This window comes from Mus pahari, chromosome 10 (genome assembly GCF_900095145.1).
Source record: "Mus pahari chromosome 10, PAHARI_EIJ_v1.1, whole genome shotgun sequence".
NCBI lineage: Eukaryota > Metazoa > Chordata > Mammalia > Rodentia > Muridae > Mus > Mus pahari.
The window spans coordinates 39,470,162-39,493,990 of NC_034599.1; the positions used below are offsets into that span (position 1 = coordinate 39,470,162).

General features: G+C 47.8%; 1 protein-coding gene across 2 annotated transcripts; it reads left to right on the forward strand.

The window, feature by feature from the left end:
• Window positions 1-8,698: 8,698 nt before the first annotated feature.
• On the forward strand, window positions 8,699-21,332 carry Hyou1 (hypoxia up-regulated 1). 2 transcript variants are annotated; one of them, XM_021206653.1, is made up of 25 exons: window positions 8,699-8,798; window positions 9,728-9,825; window positions 10,035-10,128; window positions 10,270-10,348; window positions 10,470-10,624; window positions 10,776-10,852; window positions 11,105-11,286; window positions 11,740-11,855; window positions 13,399-13,591; window positions 13,710-13,844; window positions 13,951-14,033; window positions 14,118-14,250; window positions 14,408-14,595; window positions 14,858-14,996; window positions 16,189-16,249; window positions 16,404-16,483; window positions 16,863-17,221; window positions 17,320-17,407; window positions 17,524-17,646; window positions 17,834-17,967; window positions 18,079-18,163; window positions 18,270-18,510; window positions 18,614-18,664; window positions 19,803-19,853; window positions 19,958-21,332. In XM_021206653.1, the coding sequence occupies exons 2-25, from the start codon at window positions 9,735-9,737 to the stop codon at window positions 20,017-20,019; spliced, it is 3,000 nt and encodes a 999-aa protein (XP_021062312.1). In that variant the 5' UTR covers window positions 8,699-8,798; window positions 9,728-9,734; the 3' UTR covers window positions 20,020-21,332. The 2 variants fall into 2 exon arrangements, with proteins under 2 accessions (XP_021062312.1, XP_029399223.1); XM_029543363.1 differs by lacking the exon at window positions 8,699-8,798 and adding an exon at window positions 8,811-9,137 and having other exon boundaries at window positions 19,958-21,326.
• The last annotated feature ends 2,497 nt before the right edge of the window (window positions 21,333-23,829 follow it).

Sequence of the window (23,829 nt, forward strand, 5' to 3'; positions counted from 1 at the left end):
GGCTGGCCTCGAACTCAGAAATCCGCCTGCCTCTGCCTCCCGAGCGCTGGGATTAAAGGCGTGCGCCACCACACCCAGCCACTAATGGCTCTTAATGAAGGATTTCACACATTTTGTGAATTCTAGCTTGCTGTGCTTAAGTGGATTATGTTTTTTTTTTCTTTTTCTTTTTAACCTATCAGAGATACTTTAGGTCATAAATGGAAGAAAGCAAGTATATGAAACCGGTTTTTCAACTGCTGGAAATATAATTAAAAGTTTGGACCTGCCCCCGACACATTTGAATCAACCTTGTGTACTATATTGTGTTCTGCTTTCAGAGTGTGTAACTCCTGATACACTCAATACATGTTTGCTGAGGTGCAAAATGCAACTCCTAAGACCCTGTTAGCCTTCTTATCCTTCCTATGGAGGCAGGGGCAAGCAAAGACCAGGGAGTGGCAGCTTTGAGAGCAGAGTGATTTAATAAGTCAAGGTCTTCCATAGCTGTCCCACCGGCTCTGTGTAGAAACAGCTGTGTGTCCTGTGTCCTGTTTGTGTGTCAGGGGGAACCATGATGTTTGTGTCAAAAGAAGCATTGTGAGGAAAGTAACAATGATATCAAGGTGACATCTTGTTCACTAGGACTGATTTGGTGAATTTTGTTATCTAGGCAGATGTCTCTTCTCTCACCACTCCATGTGTGGCCGTGGCCCTCCCGTAGCATGTCCTGTCGAAGGCCCTGTCCCTTCCAGACAGAGGAAGAGCATTTCTCAGTTCAAACATACGAGCAGCTGAGCTCCCCCGCCAGAACCTCCAAACATGCTCTCAACAAGTTCTGTGATGCCAGGAGAGTCGGGGATACATAATGAGATCTTGTCTTCAAAGAAAATAGAGAGAGACTAGCACATGCCAGCATGCCACCTTGTGCCCCTCCTCCTGCCATGGCAGTCTTTCTTCCTCTGATGTCTGGATCCGGCCCTGCCTGTACCTATAGGGTCTTATCGATGAGTCGTCCTAAGGCACAAACCAGCCTGCCAGAGCCACCGCAGCACCTCTCTCCACCTACCAGTTTGCTTTTCACTTCTCCACAAATATATTTCCCATACTGCCCACTCCTGGAACTGTACTAAATGCCCAAAAGGGTAAGGAGCAAACTGTGGCCCTTGACCACCGCCCTAGAGAACAGGCATTAACAGCAGACAGTAGCCAGGGACGGTGCCTCGTGCCTGTAATTTGAAAGGCTAGGGCGGGGAAAGTTGCTATGAGTTCAAGACTAGTCTAAGAGACTGTCTCAAAACAAAAAAGAGGCAGGAATCAACCCCCAATTTCATGTAGAAAATTATACCTAACAGTGTTTTTGCTTCTCATAGAGTCCTTGTAGCACCCAGGTGCAAAAAGAAGTATAATTATCCTAGGGGAAAGGTGATTCTCTGGCCAGAAAACATCAAAGTTATTTGAAAATAAAACAAGAGCTCTTCATTTGCCTGATCTTTAATTACATATTTTTTCTGGGGCAAGAGGCCAAAGGTACACTTGCCAGAACACAAACCAGGGTTGTCTATTAGTTCTACTTGTCTGACTCTAGTAAAGTCAGTCAGGCAAGGAACATAAACGGGAAAGGACTATGTGCACAGATTCAGTAACAGTTTTGTCTACTGAGAATTCCAGTTTTGAAAGAATTCAAGAATCAATATAACTTAAACATTTTCTATTTTATTATTTTACATGTATGGATGTTTGGCCTGGATGTATGTATATGCACTGTGTTAATGCAGTGCCACAAAGGCCAGAAGAGGGCGCTGGATCTCCTGGAACTGCAGTTACAGACAGCTATGAGCCAATCTGTGGAATGCTGGGACACAGACCCAGGGACCCAGGTCCTCTTGCAAAGAAGCCTCTTCTGACATCCATGGTCTCCAGGCACACATGTGGTACACAAACATATATGCAAGAAAAACATTCATATTCTCAAAATAAATAAATCTAGAAAGTATTATTAAATAGGTTGTTTTATTTTTATGTGCATTGGTGTTTTCCCTGCATGTATGTCTAAGTGACGGTGCCAGACTCATTAGAACTGAAGGTATAGACAGTTGTGAGCTGCCATGGGGTGCTGGGACTTGGACCACAGTCCTCTGGAAGAGCAGCCAGTGCTCTTGACCACTGAGCCAACTCTCCAACTCCTTTAAAGTGGTTTAAAAAGGCTAAAAGAGGGGCTGGTGAGATGGCTCACTGGGCAAGAGTACCTGACTGCTCTCCTGAAGGTCCGGAGTTCAAATCCCAGCAACCACATGGTGGCTCACAACCATCCATAAGGAGATCTGACTCCCTCTTCTGGAGTGTCTGAAGACAGCTACAGTGTACTTACATGTAATAAATAAATCTTAAAAAAGAAAAAAGGCTAAAAGGTGTATCTGTGGTGGGACTCTTTCCTTGTATGGAAGTGGCCCTAGGGTCATGGTTGTTGCTGGGGGTTGGGGAAGGAAGTTAATGAGGTCACAATTCAGAACCAAATGCTGAACCACTGCATGCTAGTACCTAGTTGGTAGGATGAGACAGGAGGATCACAGTAGCTTTGGGGCCAATGTAGGCTACATAGCAAGTTTGAGGCCAGTTTACACTAAATGACAATGAACAACCATCTATAACTTTAGTTCTAGAATCTACTAGATGATAATGACGCCATCTTCTGGCCTCCTTAGGAACTGCACATTCATTGAACAAAGGTATACAGCAGCAAAACTTCCTAGACATATATAAAATAAATATAAATAAAAATTTTAAATACAAATGAAAAAGACAAATATGTAAGAAAGAGAATAAAGGGAGCTGGAGAGATGGCTCAGCGGTTAAGAGCACTGACTGCTCTTCTAGAGGTCCTGAGTTCAAATCCCAGCAACCACATGGTGGCTCACAATCATTTGTAATGGGATCTGATTCCCTCTTCTGGAGTGTCTGAAGATAGCTACAGTGTACTTATATATAATAAATAAATAAAACTTTTTTTAAAGAAAGAAAAGAAAGTGAGCCAAAATAACACTCCCCCACCAAAAAGAGGGGGCAGGCATTGTGGCAAGTACTTATAATCCTAGTATTGTGAGGCGGAGACTAGAAGAAATAGAATTCAAAGACAACCAAGTTCAAGGCCAAGCCTGGGATATAGAAGGCCTATCTCCAAAGCATTTAAAAGAGCTGGAGCTATGGCTCAGCAGGTGAGCACCTACAGCTTTTGTGCAAGCTCCCAGTTCTGTCTTCAGCATCTGAAGAGATTCTAGCCTGCCCACCACATTTGGCAAACATGGCTCTGGCCAGCCTTGCCCTTCTCCCGCATTCCCCAGCCTTGCTAAAAAAAAAAAAAAAAAACCCTTAGATTATGTTGTTAAAATTAACCAAGGCACTATTCCTTTATCTGGCCACTTCCTCCTCCTGAGGCTGACTACCAAAGTCCAGTAAAGTATTCAATTCTAGCAATCAAAGGTCCCCTTTGGCTCACCTAACTAGCACGCCCAATTAAAGTTAAACTCCTGATCCTGACATGGGGCTTCCCCCTTTACCTTCATAAACTGCCACTTTCCTATGGGCCTCGTCTGTCTTCTCTCTACCCAAAGGCAGTCCTTTGTCCACCTCTTTGGAACAAAGACCCCTTCTCCCTCACCCTCTATCTCCTGTCTTTTCTCTTATTTCCTGTACTTTGTACCTCTGGGGCAAATAACTCTCTCTTGTGCTGAGAACGTGGTCTTCAGAGTCCTGAACCTTTATCATTCCCTTTCAGCATCCACATGGTGACACCAACCATCCATAACTGCAGGTCCAGGGGATCTGACCCCTTCTTATGGCCCCAGGCACTTCACTCAAGTGATACTCACACATGCATAGGAGTTATCACACACAATAAAATAAATCTTTAAACTTTTTTTCATCAAAAAAAATGCCATGACAGTTCCTATTTTTTTAGTTAGGATTACAATTATTATTTTTTTAGTTAGGATTGCTGTGATAAAATGCCACGATCAAAAAGCAAGCAGGGAAGGAAAGGGCTTACTTGGCTTATACTCCCATATCAATATTAATCATCAAAGGAAATCAGGACAGGAACTCAAACAAGGCAGTAATCTGGAGGCAGGAGCCGATGCAGAGACCATGTAGGGGTGTTCCTTACTGGCTTGCTCCCCATGGCTTGCTCAGCCTGCTTTCTTATAGAACCCANGACCACCAGCCCAGAGATGATCTCACTCATGATGGGCTGGGCCCTCCTCCATCAATCACTAATTGAGAAAATTCTTTATATTTGGATCATTTTGGTTTTCGGGGGAGGGTGTTTTTGTTTTTGAGACAGGGTTTCTCTGTGTATCCCTGGCTGACTTGGAACTCACTCTGTAGACCAGGCTGCCCTCAAACTCACAAGCATCCACTTGACTCTGACTCCTGAGTGCTGAGATTAAAAGTATGTACCACCATTGCCTGGCTACATTCCTTTTTACTAGCTTATAACATATATACAGAAGTTCAGTGCGACAGTCCACTGGTATTGTACAAGCAGGACATATCTTTTGCAATCAGCAATGAATTTTCCAGCCTGTGCGTACTGACTTCTTTGGAATGGTACCTTTCCTCAAGGGTAAGCACAGCCTTTACTTCCATAACTGTTCACCTCCTGTTAAATTTTGTGCAAGTGAAAACCAGCATGTACCCTGTGGCTGGGCTTCCTCCTGGATGGGTAAGTAACCTAGGTTTGTCTGGGACTCTAGAGCCTTCTACCCCATTCTGCCAACCCCTGGGAGTGCAGGCCTGTGCTGGTATATTCCATTTGTGTTCAGTTGAATCTTGTTAGTTTAGCCACTGTCCTTGTATGGCAGCGATGCTCTTTCATCCGATTTCTGCTCAGTGCCAGAGAAAGTCTATGTTAATAGGTTGTTCTGGATCGGAACAGTGAGTATAATCAGCCAAGGTCAATCCAAATCAGGCATTTTGACATGAAAAATTTTCCACACAACTTGTCCTTGTGAAATACTGTTCTTTTTTTCTGGTTAGAGAACAAAACAGGTGGCTCCCTAGAGCGCTTGCACCTGCCACACCTCCCGAGGGGACTGACACCCAGGCTGAGGACTGGAATGGCAAAGGCATTGCTCTGTCAAACAGCGGTCATCTGATAGGTTTAAGTAAATATAGGAAACCATTGGACAGATTTGATTGTAACTTCTTCGAAAGCAAAGATGAAGTCATAACCGTTTCTGGAGTCCCAGCTCTTAGAACACTCCTTGCCCATCCCAGAGACCCCGTAAGTGTTAAACGTAAGGGCTGGAGAGATGGCTCAGAGGTTAAGAGCACTGACTGCTCTTCCAGAGGTGCTGAGTTCAATTCTCAGCAACCACATGGTGACTCACAACCATCTGTAATAAGATCTGATGCCCCTCTTCTGGTGTGTCTGAAGACAGCTACAGTGTACTCATAAATAAATTAATCTTTTTTAAAAACAGTGTTAAGTGCATAGTTTTCAAAATAGATGAACTGTTCGATCTAGTGCCTCTTTGGACAGAAGTGTAGTTATTGTTGAGAAACACAATCTTTTCCCCTGCAATTAAGGACTTGAGGGATGAAGCCAGAAGGACTGTGAGTTCAAGGACAGCCTACATGAAACTCTGTCTCAAAAAACGAAAAATCAAGCCGGGCGTGGTGGTGCACGCCTTTAATCCCAGCACTCGGGAGGCAGAGACAGGTGGATTTCTGAGTTTGAGGCCAGCCTGGTCTACAAAGTAAGTTCCAGGATAGCCAGGGCTATATAGAGAAACCCTGTCTTGAAAAACCAAAAAAAGAAAAAAAAAAGAAAAAAGAAAAAAAAAGAAAAAGAAAAAGAAAGAAAAAGAAAAAGAAAAAAAAGAAAAAAATGAAAAATCAAATAGAAGCAAAACAAAAAAAAAATAGAATTGTTCACTATACATTGTAGCACATATTTATTATCCCAGCACCGAGGAGGCAGAATTTTAGGCAAGAAGGTTGCCTCAAAATCATGGCCCATAGCTAAACTAGTCTTGTAGCAAGGACTTGTTCAGTATCCACTACCACTATGTGGTGAGGCTTTTGTTTAAAAAGACAAAGCATAGTTGGACATGGTGACATGCATCTTTAGTCCCAGCATTCCGGAGGCAGAGGCAGGCAGATCTTTGAATTTAAGGACAGCCTGATTTACAGAGAAAATTCCAAGACAGCCAGAGCTACACAGAGAAACACCAAAGAAAAACAAAACAACAACTAACGACATAAAGGAACAGGATGGGCTGGATTGATGGCTCAGTGGATAAGAGCACTGACTGCTCTTCCAGAGGTCCTGAGTTCAATTCCCAGCAACCACATGGTGGCTCACAACCATCTGATGACCTCTTCTGGTGTGTCTGAAGGCAGCTACAGTGTACTCATATAAATAAATAAATAAAATTTCAAAAAAGGAACAGGAGAGAAGGGGAAAGTAGGGGGGGAAGGTGAGAGGGAGAGAGGGAGAGAAAAGGGGAGTGCACTAAAGAGATGTTGGGTGTCCTGCAGAAGCTTAAGGACCTGAGTTCAGAGGAAAATATTCTCATTTTAAAAGGCCCTATGCACTTGTAATCACAGTGCTGTTGAGGTTGGAGATAGGGAAACTCACTGGAGCTTGGTGGACACCAGTCTAGCTCCATGTTCCATGAGAGACTCTGTCTAAAATAAATAAATAAGTCAGAAATTGATAAGAGCAGGACATCTAACATTCTTTCCTGGACTCAGCACACACACACACACACACACCATATATGTGTGTACAGCACACACAAAATGAAAAAAAGCAAAACGTAACAGAACCGACAACTTACACATCCATCACTGGCAGATAAAGCCCACATTGTGCACTGTTGTACACAATGTTGTATAATAGTAACAAGGAGGGAAATCCCACCAACACAGAAAATTCTTAGTTGAAAAATAGCAAATTGTTTTTGTTGTTGTTATTGTTTGAAAAAAGTTACTTTCCTAGAAAGAGATATGTATATCATAATGAGCAGGAAAGTTACATATCATGCTAGAGATAAGAGTGGGAGGTTGTGTCAGGGGATTTACTTTTATTTATAAATCTTTTCTCTGGGGAGCCGTGTGTGTGTGTGTGTGTGTGTGTGTGTGTGTGTGTGTGTGTGTGTTTGGTTGGTTTTGTGTTTTGAGACAGAGTTTCTCTGGGTAGCCTTGGCTGTTTGTTGTGGAACTTGCTCTGTAGACCAGGATGGCCTCGAGCAGGTAGAGATCTGCTTGCTTCTGCCTTCCAAGTGTTAAGATTAAGGCTACCGGGCTGGTGAGATGGCTCAGTGGGTAAGAGCACCCGACTGCTCTTCCAAAGGTCCGGAGTTCAAATCCCAGCAACCACATGGTGGCTCNCTCACAACCATCCTTAACAAGATCTGACGCCCTCTTCTGGAGTGTCTGAAGACAGCTACAGTGAACTTAAATATAATAAATAAATCTTAAAAAAAAAAAAAAAAAAAAAAAAAAAAAGATTAAGGCTACCACCCACCAGCCTGTTCCTAATCTTTACATCACATGAATACTCAGATTTGAACTCTGCACCTTTGGAAGAGCAGTCAGTGCTCTTACCCACTGAGCCATCTCACCAGCCCGAATACTCATTTTTCTTAATTCTTTTTAAAGATTTGTTTGTTTGTTTGTTTAATTCATGTGAGTACATCGCTGTCTTCAGACACACCAGAAGAAGGCATCAGACCCCATGACAGATGGCTGTGAGCCACTATGTGGTTGCTGGAAATTGAACTCAGGACCTCTGGAAGAGCAGTCAGTGCTCTTAACCGCTGAGCCATCTCTCCAGCCCTTTTCTTAATTTTTGAATGGTGTTGTTGATGGAATCCAGAGCCTCAACTACACCAGACAAGAGCTGTATCTCTGAACTATTTTCCCAGCCCTGAACCATTCCTAAAAAGAAACAATGACAGTATCAAAGGTCAAGCCAATTAAAGTCTTATTTTTTAGTTTGGAATATCATCTCTCGTACTATTGGGTTTCAGAGTTAAAGACAAACACGGTTCATCAGTGAACATCATTTTTGTGGCTTAGGTTTTTCTTTCTTTTTTTTTTTTTCTTTTTTTTTTAAGATTTATTTATTTATTATATGTAAGTACACTATAGCTGTCTACAGACACTCCAGAAGAGGGCGTCAGGTCTTGTTACGGAAGGTTATGAGTCATCCTGCGGTTGCTGGGATTTGAACTCCGGACCTTCAGGAAGAGCAGTCGGGTGCTCTTACCCACTGAGCCATCTCACCAGCCCTGGCTTAGGTTTTTCAATGAACCCAGATGGTTGGAGTAACGCAGCGGGCCCCTGATAGCTAGCTGAAGCCCAGGGCATACGCATGCGCCCCTTCTGCGTCGCCGCAGCGAAGGCAGCTCAGTACGATTCCTTCGCGTGGATGCCCTGGGTAACCGGAAGAAGGCCGGGGACTTCAAAATCCACTAGAACACCCGCTCCCACGCGGGGTTCTGCTAGGGTTCCGCATCGAGGCGTCGGGCACCGATGCTGGCAGAAGTCCCGCGAGGAGCAACCCGGCCGCGAGCCGTGACGTGGCCCAATCCGCAGCCTGCTCTGGCAGTTTCGTCCCAACCGGTACTCAGGTCCAGCTGCGCCCTCGAAGGGCGGGGCCGCAGAGGGGCGGGTCTTCTACGTGGACCAATAGGGACTCGCGCCGGGTCTCGGGGGCGGTGCCAAGTGCGCGGCGCAGGGCCGGGTGGCAGGGGCGCCAATGAGCGTGCGCCGCGTCCGGGGCCGGCTGGTGCGCGAGACGCCGCTGAGAGGTTGGTGGCCACTGTAACAGTTTGCAAACGAAGGGGAGTTGTGAAGGGCCTGGGGTTGGGGTCGTGCTGTTGGCCGTGCGGGTACGTCCTCGCCGCCTTGATCCCGGAGCGAGGGACGCAGGAGCTGAAGGCCAGAGGGAGCGGGGGTGAGGATGGAGCAGCCGTCGGGCCGCGGCTCCTAGGGGAGGCAGCGTGCTAGCTTCGGGGGCGGGCCGGTAGCCGGAGCGAGGGCCGCACGGACACCGGTCCCTTCGGTCCTGAAGTTCAGGCGCTGAGCTGCCCCCTCGCGCTCGGCGTGGGCCCGAATCCATTTCTGGGAGTGGGATCTTCCTTCGTCAGGTGAGGTTTAGGTGAACACCCACCCGGCTGGTAACCTTAGCCCGCACAACGTCTGCGTAGGCAGCGGGGCCCAGGAGTGGGATGGGCAAGGAGGGTGGGCTGGACAATGCTCAGGGAATTCAGAGAAGGGGAAAGACCCTTCTATGCCAGCCATCCCCAACGTCATCACCTTCCAGTTCCTGCCCAGGCTTAACCTGGCTTTCCCCGCCACCCGGGGACCCCAGGTGTGAGGTATTTGAGCCGATTTCGAGGGTCCTGGCCAAGCTCCAGGTATCTGACAGGTACAGTGCTGTGGTGTACCGATTACTTGCCTGTATGTAGACCGAAAAAAGGTCAATTCTTTTTATTTGTCTAAATAAGTGGTGGAGGGCCCTTTTGCTTCGGCCCGAATGTGAGACACTTGGTAGGATGTTTAAAATGATTGTTTAAAATGATTGAAACTCCTCAGGAAGGAAGAGAAGAGGCCGAGCTGCTGTGCTTTTAGCCAAAGTGCAACAGATAAGAATCTTTGAGCTTGTCTGTTCTGGGATGTGGTTCTGTTTCCTTCTTCATTCAGCATCCAGTTACAGGTGTTTTTCCTTCTCCATCAGGGTCACAATGGCAGCCACAGTAAGAAGGCAGAGGCCAAGGAGGCTACTCTGTTGGGCCTTGGTGGCTGTCCTCTTGGCAGACCTGTTGGCACTGAGCGGTATGTACCTGGCAAAAGCGTCAAAGAGGAGTAAATGGAAGGATAAGAGGGCACAAGGTGCCTACTCGAGTTTGGGGTTGCTGGATCTAGCCTTTTCCTTGATCTTTGCCATGGAAAGCAGACTGCTTTCATTGATTTACCTTTGGAAGGCAGGAGGGTGTGGGAAGCAGAGAACTGACAGAGAAACCTACTTTCTGTCTTCCCTTCAGACACATTGGCTGTGATGTCTGTAGACCTGGGCAGTGAATCCATGAAGGTGGCCATTGTCAAGCCTGGAGTGCCCATGGAGATTGTATTGAACAAGTAAGAGTAGATCTGGGTGAGGGGTGTGTATATAATTTATAGTGCCACTTCAAACTGGTGGCTGAGCCCCCGAATGAGATCTGGAGGGGTCTGGCTTCATAGTCTGCTGCAGGCAGCTGGGCTAATGCTGCTTTCTCTTAGGGAATCTCGGAGGAAAACTCCAGTGACTGTGACCTTGAAAGAAAATGAAAGGTTTTTAGGTGATAGTGCGGCCGGCATGGTGAGTAACAGCCCTCGCCAGATTCGTTCCCCCAGAGGCTAGCCTCTTATTTAGGGGGATGAAGTAGAGGCAAGCTAAGGTAGGTTTGGGCCTAAGAACCTGCTGGGTTTTCTCCCTTCAGGCCATCAAGAACCCAAAGGCTACGCTCCGTTATTTCCAGCACCTCCTTGGAAAACAGGCGGGTAACCCTCATGTGGCCCTTTATCAGTCCCGTTTCCCAGAACATGAGCTAATTGTTGACCCACAAAGACAGACTGTGCGCTTCCAGATCAGTCCGTGAGTGTCCAGAGCGGGAAGGTAGCCCCTTGTTGGCATGTGTTTGTGGTCATTTGGCTTGATGTTTGCCTTCCCGGGCCTCACCACCACCTCCTCCTCCTCTTCCTCCTCCTCCTCCTCCTCCTCCTCCTCCTCCTCCTCCTCCCCTCAGGCAGCTGCAGTTCTCTCCCGAGGAGGTGCTGGGCATGGTTCTGAACTACTCCCGTTCCTTGGCTGAAGATTTTGCAGGTGAGCATCAAGGTGGTGCTGGTGGCAGAGGGACCTCCCCAAATGTACAGTGACTGTCAAGCAGAGCCTCTTTGATTTCTTATTGGAAATTGGACCATGCCCGAGGACCTGTTTGGTTGTCACAAGCTTGGGATGTGCTCCTGGCATCTAGTATGTAGAGGCTAGGGAGGCCCAGTAAGAGTCAGTGGTACTGTTTGGAAATCTTGGTCTGATGTTTGGGTTGCTGAGATCCTGGTCTTTTGTCCTCTGTAGAACAACCCATTAAGGATGCAGTGATCACCGTGCCAGCCTTTTTCAACCAGGCTGAGCGCCGAGCTGTGCTGCAGGCTGCTCGGATGGCTGGCCTCAAGGTGCTGCAGCTCATCAATGACAACACCGCCACAGCCCTCAGCTATGGTGTCTTCCGCCGGAAAGATATCAATTCCACAGCACAGGTGAGCCAGGGAGGCCTCCTGGCCACTAAATACACAAGACGCTGAGTCTGAGGATGGAGGATCCTTGACCCATTTTGCATCGTGTTTGCATGGCCATCCCTTGACAAATTGTGACAAATAGCTGCCTTTCAGTACCCATTGGAGTTAGTTAGCTTTTTGAAGGGTGACACCTTTTTTCTTTTCAGTCAAACAAGTAGACAGGCATCCTGCATTTGATAAACTATCTCTTTGTTTTGTTTCTTTTTTTGTGGGGTGGTTTTGAGGGGTGAGACAGGTTTTCTCTGTGTGGCTTTGCTGTCCTATAACTCAGTGTGTAAGCCAGGCTGGCCTGGAACTCAGAGATCCACCTGCCTCTGCCTCCTGAGCACTGGAATGAAAGAAAGATGTGTGCCACCACACTTAGCTTGGCTTCTACATTAGGTTCCTATGACGGTATCCTTGGTGTCTCCACAGAATGTCATGTTCTATGACATGGGCTCAGGCAGCACTGTGTGCACCATCGTGACCTACCAGACAGTGAAGACTAAGGAGGCTGGGATGCAACCACAGCTGCAGATCCGGGGCGTGGGGTAGGTTCCTGAGACCTCAGGGAGAGGTGACTCCTGCATTTCAAGTGCCTTTTCTGATTCCTGAGGGAACACTTCCTGGATACAGCTTGGGTTTCTGGAGGGGCTGCTCCGGAAGAAGACATGAAAGCCGGAGAGGCAGTTTGCTCCTGACACGTTATATCAGTGACATTGTCTTTCTTTCCCTCTTTGGTTTCTGTTTTGTTTTTGTTTTGGTGTCTAGAGACAGGGTTTCTCTGTGTAGCCATGGCTATCCTGAAACTCACTCTGTAGACCAGGCTGGCCTTGAGTTTACGGAGATCCAGTTGCCTCTCTGCCTGCTAAGTGTGACTAAAGGCACCTGCTGCACCAACATCACCCTACCAATTCTTTGTTTTTACTGAGGTTGAATCTAGAGTCTCACACACGCCATAAAACATTCTGCTACTAAACTGTATAACCCTGGAACTTACTGTGATATTCAGGTTTAAAAAACAGCAAAGCCCTTCCTAAACAAGGTATTAGGATATAATCCTAGCATTGGGGCAGAAATGTAAACTCCATCTCTAGCTACATATGGAGCACTAGTGCAGTGTAGAATATGTGAGACCCTGTATGGGAGTGGCGGGGGAGCTTTTCAGCTCCTCACTGTTCCGCTAGGAGGATCTCATAAGATATTGACTGGTGTACAGACAGTAGCTCTGTACTGGGATCTTGCCTAGTATTCATGGGCCCCAAACTCACCTGTTTGAGCCCTGCCTGCTGCAGCTGTGTCTTAGCTCTTTGACTGTTTTGTTTTGTTTTTTATTCTTTTGTTTTTTTGGTTTTTTTTTTTTTTTTGTTTTTTTCAAGACAGGATTTCTCTGTAGCCCTGGCTGTCCTGGAACTCACTTTGTAGACCAGACTGGCCTCGAACTCAGAAATCCGCTTGTCTCTGCCTCCCGAGTGCTAGGATTAAAGGCGTGCGCCACCAACGGCCGGCAGACTGTGTTGTTTTTATTTTTTGGAGATCTCTCCATGTCATCCTGGCTTTCACGGAACTCTGTATAGACCAGGCTGGCCTCGAACTCGGAGATCCGCCTGCCTCTGCCCCCAAGTGCTGGATGTAAAACATGAACGGCATGGAGATGAAGCAACCGTGGGTGGCTCCTCTTATCTTAAAGAATCTCTCTCATCTGTCAGAGCTTTGAGTGTACTTCCTCCCTTGAGGTCTTGAGGAAAACTGTTGTTCTGTCTAGAATGTGCTTCGCTCTCTTCGCTGACTACTATTTGAGTAGTTTGGACTTCCTATGTGCGTTCTGCTATCCTCTCCTGCTTTTTATGACTGTGATTTTACGTTTAGGAAGTTATTCTTCTATTAGATTATAAATTCTAATAGAGCTGTCTCCTCTCCTGCTCTTCTTGTCACTTACATTCAAGTACTTGATACGCAGTAATATGCTGAGTGACTGGGTGGATGAGCTGTCCCTGAATTGCTGTGTGTGCTGTAGGGATGCAGGCAGAACACTGGTGTCTCTTGTGACAGAGGGAGGGTCCTTACGCTGTACTTGTTCCTTTTCTTGAACAGATTTGACCGCACCTTGGGTGGCCTGGAGATGGAGCTTCGGCTGCGAGAACACCTGGCTAAGCTTTTCAATGAGCAGCGCAAGGGCCAGAAAGCCAAGGATGTTCGGGAAAACCCCCGGGCCATGGCCAAACTGCTTCGGGAAGCCAATCGGCTTAAAACCGTCCTGAGTGCCAACGCTGATCACATGGCACAGGTACCCACATGGGACCGTGTAGAGAGCAGGCTTGTGGCTCCTGTCCTGTTCTCTTGAACTCCATCTTCTTTTGCCCAGAGAGCAGACCTGACCAGAGCCCTTACTCCTCTTCCCACAGATTGAGGGCTTGATGGATGATGTGGACTTCAAGGCCAAAGTAACTCGGGTGGAGTTCGAGGAGCTGTGTGCAGATTTGTTTGATCGCGTGCCTGGGCCTGTGCAGCAGGCCCTGCAGAGTGCCGAGATGAGCTTGGTGAGGGATGAGGGAGACAGATGTGCCAACAGGACAGCATAGCACACCCAGTGAGTGTCAGAGGGAAAGAGCGTTAACTCCTGCATCTCACCTTCCCCTTTCGCAGGATCAAATTGAACAGGTGATCCTGGTGGGTGGGGCCACTCGTGTTCCCAAAGTTCAAGAGGTGCTGCTAAAGGCCGTGGGCAAGTGAGTACAGTGTCGGAGCTGGGCATGGAGCTGGAGGCTGGCCACTCCACTCCCAGGTAGATAACGCTAAAGCTGTGTCCCTAGGGAGGAACTAGGAAAGAACATCAATGCAGATGAAGCCGCCGCCATGGGGGCTGTGTACCAGGCCGCGGCGCTCAGCAAGGCCTTCAAAGTGAAGCCATTTGTTGTGCGGGATGCTGTCATTTACCCCATTCTGGTAAGCTTGACCTGGTGACACTCTTCGCTTCTCCACTGAGATCTCTGTTCACCTTAGCCTGTCCCCTTTTCTTTCATCTGAGAGATTCTGTTCCCTCCTATCTACTAACAGAGCTTCCCTGGGTCTCCAGTGCACCTTCTCCTTGCCTGTTATGTAGGTGGAGTTCACAAGAGAGGTGGAGGAGGAGCCTGGGCTCCGAAGTCTGAAACACAATAAGCGTGTGCTCTTCTCCCGAATGGGGCCCTATCCTCAGCGCAAAGTCATCACCTTTAACCGCTACAGCCATGATTTCAACTTCCACATCAACTACGGTGACCTGGGCTTCCTGGGGCCTGAGGATCTTCGGTGAGGGGCGGGGGCAGGACGGTACCTCCAGGGTGTGGGAGGTGTGCCTGCCATATTATCTAAGGATGGGGAGGGGAATGTGGGACTTGAAGGGCTGAAGGTGGGTTAGGGTTGTTATGAACAGCCTGTCTCAGAAAGAGGGTCCATCTTTCCAAGTCCTGGGTAGGGACCCTGACATCTCATGCCTGCAGGCCATATGGTCTGAAGTTAGTGATGGGCCAGGTGGATCTCCTCAAACTCTTTTTCTTTTCCTCCCAACCAGGGTATTTGGCTCCCAGAATCTGACCACAGTGAAACTAAAAGGCGTGGGAGAGAGCTTCAAGAAATATCCCGACTATGAGTCCAAAGGCATCAAGGCCCACTTTAACCTGGATGAGAGTGGCGTGCTCAGTTTAGATAGGGTGAGAGCGAGAGGGAACCCTATCTAGGTAGGGGTGAACCCTGGATCACCAGCCTCTCTGAGTGGATTCACAGGATACCATAAAGCTTTTTGGAAGCAGATAGGATGAATCTTGTCTTTAAACACAGTGCAGCAATGGGCCTCTTTGTGACCAGCACATACTATGGTCACTGTAACTTGCTTAGAGGGAAATACACGTTTAAAAAAAAAACAACAAAAAAACTGTGTAGGTCTATGTCTTCACCATTTATTGTGCCTGGTGCCTATGGGGGCTAAACAAGGATATAGGATCCCCTAGAACTGGAGTTAATAAATGGATGTGGATGCTGGGAGTTGGACCCAGTGCTGCACCATCTCTCCAACCCGTTAAGACTTTTTTTTTTGAGAATGTGTGTATATAATGGGGATGGGTTGCAAGCATGCCACAGCAGACGTAGAGCCAGAGGAAACAGGAAACTAGTTGGTTCTCATTTCCATTTGGTGAGAGTAAGCACCTTCACCTGCTGAGCCATCTTGCCAGCCCAGAGAAACGCCTTTCTTTAATTCAGTTTAAAATAAAATGTGTGTGGATGGCTTGTCTGCACATATATGTATGTCTGATGCCCCAGGAGGCCAGAAGAGGGAGTCAGATCCCTTGGTGCTGCAGTGAGAGATGATTGTGAGCCACCATGTCAGTGTTGAGCATCATACCTGGGTTCTACTGAAAGCCAGTCCATGCTCTTTGCTGCTGAGCCATCTCTTCAGCCCTCAAATAAGCCAGCTTCTAAAGAGTAATTTTGAGCCAGGTGTGGTGGTACAGCACTCAGGAGGCAGAGGCCGCTCGAGTTTGAGGCCAGCCTGGTCTACAAAATGACTCTAGGACAGCCAGGGCTCTGTGATACCGAGAGAGAACTGTTTCAAAAAAAAAAAAAGTGTTTTAATTAGAATTTTCTAACACACTGGGAAAATGGTCTATTGTATTGCCAAGTAGAGACCTGGAGGGCTCTAAGGAGAGGAGTGGGAGCCTGTCCTGAGAGAGCTGGCACTTAAAGGGGGATTGGCCATCTAGGAGTTTAAGAAAAGGAGGGTGAGAGAGTAGATCCTAACAGGTGCAAGTCATTTTGTATTCCTAGTGTATGCATAAGCAGCACACTTGTGGAGCAACGTGGGTTGTTACGTGATTTTTTTTTTTTTTTTAACCCATTTCAAAATAGGTGGAGTCTGTATTTGAGACCCTGGTGGAGGACAGCCCAGAGGAAGAATCTACTCTCACCAGTAAGATGAGCACGGGCTCCTGTGTGTATGCAAGTGTGTGCCAGCAGGCAAGAGTCAACACACAGGCCTGCTTGGGGAGTGATGGTGTTGATGTGGGGTAGGAGGTGGAGCAGCTGCCTGATTCCCTCGTGAACCTCTGCTGCTTTCCTCCTAGAACTTGGCAACACCATATCCAGCCTATTTGGAGGTGGTACCTCATCAGATGCCAAAGAGAATGGTACTGATGCTGTACAGGTAAGGGCAGAGAGGCAGACTAGCGAGTGGCTGGAGCTGGGGGATATAGACTGATCAGAGTCTGGCAGGACTCAGCTGCCTGGACTCCGTGAACCTCAGTGGTTCATCATCATCCCTCACCAGTGCAGGCTGCCCTGCTCCTGCTTCAGTGGATGTGAGCCACTACCAGAGACCAGGGCTTGTTGTTCTCAGCACCACCTGCCCTCCCTTGGTTCTCCTGTATCTCTGGAATCCCAACAGCCCGTGTGCCTACCAGAATCATCTGCTTGACCCAGGCTTTATGCTGAGCAGTGTTCCCTTTCCAAACAGAGGAGCTGATTTGGTCAGAGGCTCAGCTAACAATGCATATAACTTTTGGGGTTCTTGTAATGTCTCCCAGGAGGAAGAGGAGAGCCCTGCTGAGGGGAGCAAGGATGAGCCTGCAGAGCAGGGAGAGCTCAAAGAGGAAGCTGAAGGCCCAGCGGAGGAGACCTCTCAGCCTCCACCCTCTGAGCCTAAGGGGGATGCAGCCCGTGAGGGAGAGAGACCTGATGAAAAGGAGAGTGGGGACAAGCCTGAGGCCCAGAAGCCCGAGGAGAAGGGGCAAGCAGGGCCTGAGGGTGCCGCTCCCGCTCCTGAGGAGGAAAAAAAGCCGAAACCTGCCCGGAAGCAGAAAGTGGTGGAGGAGATAGGTGTGGAGCTGGCTGTCTTGGACCTGCCGGACTTGCCAGAGGACGAGCTGGCCCGTTCCGTGCAGAAGTAAGTGCTGGCCGTGTGGAAGATGAGCCGGGTGTGGAAAGGTGATCCTGGAAGACCCCAGTTCCAGCTCCACCTCTCCCTGCCTTCTCATCCCTCAGACTTGAGGACCTGACCCTGCGCGACCTAGAGAAGCAGGAGAGGGAGAAAGCTGCCAACAGCTTGGAGGCTTTCATCTTTGAGACCCAGGTGAGCAGGCAAGGGCAGCACGCACGCCCTGCCTCCCCGGACATTCTACTCAGGGACATGTGGCTCTGACCCTGGCCCCAAAGACAGCTGCCTGCATGGATTGGTGTCCTTGACAGGACAAGCTGTACCAGCCTGAGTACCAGGAAGTGTCCACTGAGGAACAGCGGGAGGAAATCTCGGGGAGGCTCAGCGCGACTTCTGCCTGGCTGGAGGATGAGGGATTTGGAGCCACCACTGTGGTGAGGAGCTTTCTGAGATGTGGCAGGCAGATGGGAGTGCTGCCTGTGCCCCCAGCCCCTCACCCCCACCCCCGCTTCTAGGGCCAGAGTAAGAAGAGCTGGGGTGTCAGGACATGAAGCAAGATGCAGGGCTGGGTCCAGGATGCTCCTGCTACACTTCAGCCCTCCTCTTCCTCATGTCCATCAGATGTTGAAGGACAAGCTGGCTGAGCTGAGAAAGCTGTGCCAAGCACTGTTTTTTCGGGTGGAAGAACGCAGGAAATGGCCAGAGCGGCTTTCAGCTCTGGATAATCTCCTCAATCACTCCAGCATTTTCCTAAAGTGAGTGCTCTCTACTCCCTTTCTTCTTTGTGCAGTCCTGCTGAGATGGAGTTCTCCTTTCTGCCAACTTCTTGTCTGTCCTAGGCTCATCTTTTCCTCTTTGGCTCCTAGGGGTGCCCGGCTCATCCCAGAGATGGACCAGGTCTTCACTGAGGTGGAGATGACGACGTTAGAGAAAGTCATCAATGACACCTGGGTAAGCCCTTGTCATTTGTAACTGGACACTAGCTGGTACCCTGCGATCATGAGAGTGAAGCTGCCACATCCAGGACTAGTTCTGAATCTTCTGGCTTCATCCCCAGGCCTGGAAGAATGCAACTCTGGCCGAACAAGCCAAGCTTCCTGCCACAGAGAAGCCTGTGCTGCTTTCAAAAGACATTGAGGCCAAAATGATGGCCCTGGACCGGGAGGTACAGTATCTACTCAATAAGGCCAAGTTCACCAAACCCCGGCCACGGCCCAAAGACAAGAATGGCACCCGTACAGAACCTCCCCTCAATGCCAGTGCTGGTGACCAAGAGGAGAAGGTCATTCCACCTGCAGGTGAGGAGAGATGCTTGGCTGGAGCAATAATTGGTCCTGTGAGCAGTCAGCACCACCTACCTCTCCCTCCTAGGACTGTGTCTAACTTTTGGTTTCCCTCTAGGCCAGACTGAAGAGGCAAAGCCCATTTTAGAACCTGACAAAGAAGAGACTGGTGAGTTGGGGATCTGGGGAATGAGACATTTCGTTAGTCTGGGGGCAGGCAAACTGGCATGCTCTATTTTAGGTCGGTGAATGTGGTGGCCTTTAGTTTTTAGAAGCATTGTGTTTTCTTTGGAAAAAAACAAGGGCAAAGACAGGCTGGGAGATGGCTCAGTGGTAAGTGCTTAAACGTGAGGATAGGCGTTGAGATCTCCAGCATACTTGTAAATGCCACGCAGCCATACTGCCCACTACTATGCCAGCATGTGGAAGAGAAAGGTGGCTAGAGCAGGCTGGTTAGCTTATCTAGATGAATTACCAACTCCAGATTCAAGTGAGAGACTTTCCCCGAATAGATAAGAAAATGAGCAACAAGGGAGAAATCCTGCATCAACCTCTGGCATCCACGTGTGTGGGCAAAACATACACTTTTGTTGTGTTTTGTTTGTTTGTTTGTTTGAGCTATGATTTCTCTGAGTAGCCCTGGTTGACCTGGAATTTGCTTTGTAGGCCAGGCTGGCCTTTAACTTAATAGATTGACCTGCCTCTGCCTTTCAAGTGCTGGTATAAAAGCATATACTACCACATCTGGCTTTTATAATATAATTTTTTTTTTTTTTTTTTTTTGAGAGTTTCTTTCTATAGCTCTAGACCAGAAAGACGTAAAAATTTGTAGGAGAAAGGTCTGGAGAGATGACTCAATGCTTAAAGAGTTCAGGCTCCTCTTCAGTGAAGTCAGTTTCTGTTTTCAGCTTGTAGCTGATGGCTCACAAATGTCTGTAACTCCAGTTCCAGAGGACCTGATTCCCTATTCTGACCTCCGAGGCACATAAGTGCAAGCACAACACCCAGAAACCTTAAATAAAAATTTAAAAAATAGCTAGGCGGTGGTGGCACATGCCTTTAATCACAGCACTTGGGAGGCAGAGGCAGGTGGATTTCTGAGTTTGAGGCCAGCCTGGTCTACAAAGTGAGTTCCAGGACAGCCAGGGCTACACAGAGAAACCCTGTCTCGAAAAACAAAACAAAAAATAAATAAAAAAATAAAAAAGGGAGAGACCCCAAATGTGGTTCACACATCTTCTATATGTACCAACTGGATTTGTAGATCTCACCTGTTCAGTGACTGGCCTTCTCCTTCTAAAATGTAGGTACGGAACCAGCAGACTCGGAGCCTCTGGAATTAGGAGGTCCTGGAGCTGGTAAGAGAGACGCCCAGGGCATAGGCAGCTTGTTAGGGTTGGGGGGAAAGAAGAGGCTGTTGAGCCTTACACTGCTGTTCTCCTTCCTCTCTCCCCTCCAACAGGATCTGAACAGGAAGAGCAGACAGCAGGACAGAAGCGGCCTTCGAAGAACGATGAACTATAACCCCAGCTCCTGCCTCCCAACTTGGCTCCAGCCCCTTCTCCTACCACCTCTATTTATTATACATCAGGGTTGGAGTGGGGCTTGGTCCCTCAGGGGCTCAAGTTCTTTCTCTCAGCTGGGACAGGAGGTGGCTGCTCAGTCCTGGAGTAGCTCCATGGGTGAAACTGGCTCTAGTTCTGTCCCCAGCCCCACTCTCTGGTCTCCTACTCTCTGGCCCTATGTTTGGGAAAAATCACTATTATGTCTTAATTCTTTGCCTGTGGGTAAGTGAGAGAATGACTGCCAGTGGTTGTTGGAGACCTGGTAGTGGGAAGGATGTTGTGGGTTACTGGAGAGTGGCCAGTCTTCTCAGCATCCTCTTATCTTTTCCTCTTCCACAAAATCAGTGTCCTGTTTGGGCCAGTGTCTACAGAGCCTCAGTCCCACTTGGTTTCTGAGTGCCTCTTTTCTCTTCTGTGTCTTCTTTTCTCTTGCCCTTCTTCCTTGGCTCTTCTGTCCTTTCCTTCCCTGTGCAGACTGGGCTATGGTCTTCTTGCCCAGAGCCTTTCATCTGGACTGTCTACAGAGTAAATATGCTCTCATGGTTCATGCGACCCCTGGTGGCTGGAGCAAGCAGGGAGCAGGCAAGAAGGGAAAGCCCTGTATCTCCAGATGGGTTGTTGGGCCCAGGGGCCTAGGACAGTACAGGTCCGGAGAGTGGTTGGCAAGGATGCAAGTATACTGCAGGCACTCGCCATCCTTGTCATCCCCAGTTCCTGTGACACCTACCCCTTCGTGCTATTTCCTTCTCCCCCCTGGGCTGACCAAAAATGTGCTATCTACTGTGAGCCCCTTTCCCAAGACCCTGGGGGACGGAGAGACCATGGTGTGAATGTAAAAATGCCACCTCACTCTCAGGCAAGCTTTGTGGGTAAAGAAGAGGGGTCAGGATTCAACTTGACAGTGTACTTAGCTAAGAAGGAGAGCCTCTTGCCCCTTAGAACCATGCCTAGGGTGCCTGTCCTCCAGTATTGCACCTGTAGCCAGAGCTAGGGCCACCCCAGTGCAGGGGCAAAGCAAACCTGATGTCAGTTGTTTTGTCTTTTCTACCCGGACCCCACCCCACTTTCCACACGCCCCTCCCCCCCCCCTTTTTTTTTTTTTTTTTTGCCACATTGGCAGAGGGACCTGAAGGTCCTTCACTGTCCCCTCCTGTGTGTTTAAGTTCTTTAGTTAGCAGTTGAGGCTGGTTGGACAGGTTTGAATCAAATTGTACTTTGTTCCATTGTTAATCGAGAAACTGTTTCAATAAAATATTCTTTTCTATAGGTTGTGTTTGCTTCTTCTCTCCTTTGTTGTGTGTTTTCACACAGGTAGAATATAAGTCAGGGTTACTGAGGTTGGCCTTGGCCTCCTGACCCTCCTGCCTCCACCTGTCCAATGCTGAAATTATAATTGTGAGACACCAAGTGCAGGTTATTTTTAGAGATTCATTTTATTTGATTTATATGAGTACACTGTAGCTGTCTTCAGACACCAGAAGAGGGCATCAGATCCCATTACAGATGGTTGTGAGCCATCACTCCAGTCCCCAATGCAGTTTATATTTGGAGTTTGGTTACATTGGGGAAAAAAAGTCATTCTTTGCTGTAACAATCATATTTAGTGTGATAAAATAGTTTGAGATCCATATGAGAAAATGGCTTTTAAATGAATCTGAGAAGCCCACTGCCAGACTTCGGTGCACAGTTCTTAGGATCCATGTCTGTCTCTTACTGCCTTATCTCGACTCTGTACTGAAACATTACCAGGCCTTTGATCCAGCACTCTGCAGGCAGAGGCAAGGGATCTCATGGGGTTTAAGCCTAGCTTGGCTGGCATAGCAAGTTGTAAGCTTATCCAGAGGCATACCATGAGACTCTCTTGTCTCAAAATACAAAGCAGCTGGGAGGTGGCAGCACAGGCCTTGAATCTCAGCACTCAGGAGGCAGAGGCAGGCGGATCTTCAAGGTCAGCCTGGTCTACAGAGCAAATTTCAGGATACCCAGGCCTACATGGACTCTTGTCTCAAACAAACAAAACAACACAAGTGGATAGACGAATCAATCAGACAGAAATCTGAGCAGAAAAAAATACAGAGCTGGCCACACATGGTGGTACAGGCCTTTAAGCCCAGCACTCAGGAGGCAGAGGCAGGCAGATCTTCAAGGCCAGCCTGGTCTACAAAGGGAGTCTAGGACATCCAGGGCTCATTCTACCGTGAAACGCTGTCTCAAAAAACCAAAAATAGGAATAGCTGGAGAGACTGAACAAAGAAAGGCACCTGTGAGTGACAGTTCACATCTGTGAAGGGAAATGACTTATTGGTCACTGACAGCTAATGAAAATGAGGTAGCTTGTCATTTCATAATTGGTAAGTTCCAATATTGTGGGAAGACAAGCATGCTTAGGTTTATAATGGTACACTGGCTTATGTGTGTCTGTTTAGTATGATTATGGTCATGTGGTTGAATGAGAATATTTTTTTTTAATAGCAATATAGACCAAAATTGAAGTTCAGTGATGCAGCTTTCATGTCACAGGTAGTTATTGAGGGAGATTAGGTAAGCTTTACCTAATGTTTGTCGAGAAGTCAAGATTATTCTTGAAACCTTGGGGTAGGTTTAAAACATCCCCAAATAAATAATAGGTTGGTTAGTCTGAGTAGTAATTACAGAGCTGATACACACACAAGGGGGGGTGGAGTTTATTTTTTGAGATTTGTCTTAACATACGAGAGAAGTTTAACACATAAGAGAACTTTTTTTTATTTATTTTTATTTATTTATTATATGTAAGTACACTGTAGCTGTCTTCAGACACTCCAGAAGAGGGCGTCAGATCTTGTTAAGGATGGTTGTGAACTCCGGACCTTTGGAAGAGCAGTCGGGTGCTCTTACCCACTGAGCCATCTCACCAGCCCGAGAACTTTATTTTTTTGAGATTTATCTTAACGTGGAATGCCAGATTAAAAACAATTTTTATGGGCCTAGCCTAGAGAGATGGCTCAGCGGTTAAGAGCACTGACTGTTCTTCCAGAGGTCCTGAATTCAATTCCCAGAAAGCACACGGTGGCTCACAACCACCTGTAATGGGATCTGATGCTCTCTTCTGGTGTGTCCGAAGACAGCAACGGTGTACTCATAAATCAATCAATCAATCAATCAATCAATCAATCTTTAAAAAAAAAAGTACCCCTAACCGTTGAGCTATCTCCCAGCCCCACTGAACAATTTCTTTTAGTTATATGTGTATGTGTGGCATCTATCTGCACACATGAATTAGAGGTGGTTGTAAGCCATTCCATGCAAGTGCTAGAAACCAAACTCCCGTGCTCTGCAAGAGCAGTGTGTATTCTTAAGTGCTCTCTCTCTCTCTCTCTCTCTCTCTCTCTCTCTCTCTCTCTCTCTCTCTCTCACACACACACACACACACACACACACACAGGCTTGTGTACCAAATTTAGAACCTTAGACGCTCTAACATTGAGTTACCTCCCCAACCCTAGAGCCCAGGTTGACCTCAAACTCAGATCCCCTGCCTTTGCCTCCCAAGTGGTGGGATTAAGGCCTGTGCCACCACACCTGGCTCCTCCCCTGGAGCTTTCCCTTGAAGAAACTCAGTCCTTGGTTCTGTCATCTACCTAAGAGCAGGTTAGTAGATACTTAAGAAGTGCAGGAGGGCCGGGCGTGGTGGCGCACGCCTTTAATCCCAGCATTCAGGAGGCAGAGGCAGGCGGATTTCTGAGTTCGAGGCCAGCCTGGTCTACAGAGTGAGTTCCAGGACAGCCAG

Excerpts from the sequence above, each read along its gene's own strand:
- Hyou1 (XM_021206653.1), top strand. The coding sequence starts at position 9,735 with ATGGCAGCCACAGTAAGAAGGCAGAGGCCAAGGAGGCTACTCTGTTGG. Across the intron at positions 9,826-10,034 it reads AGACCTGTTGGCACTGAGCG|ACACATTGGCTGTGATGTCT; the intron begins GTATGTACCTGG and ends TCTTCCCTTCAG. Across the intron at positions 16,250-16,403 it reads GGAAGAATCTACTCTCACCA|AACTTGGCAACACCATATCC; the intron begins GTAAGATGAGCA and ends CTTTCCTCCTAG.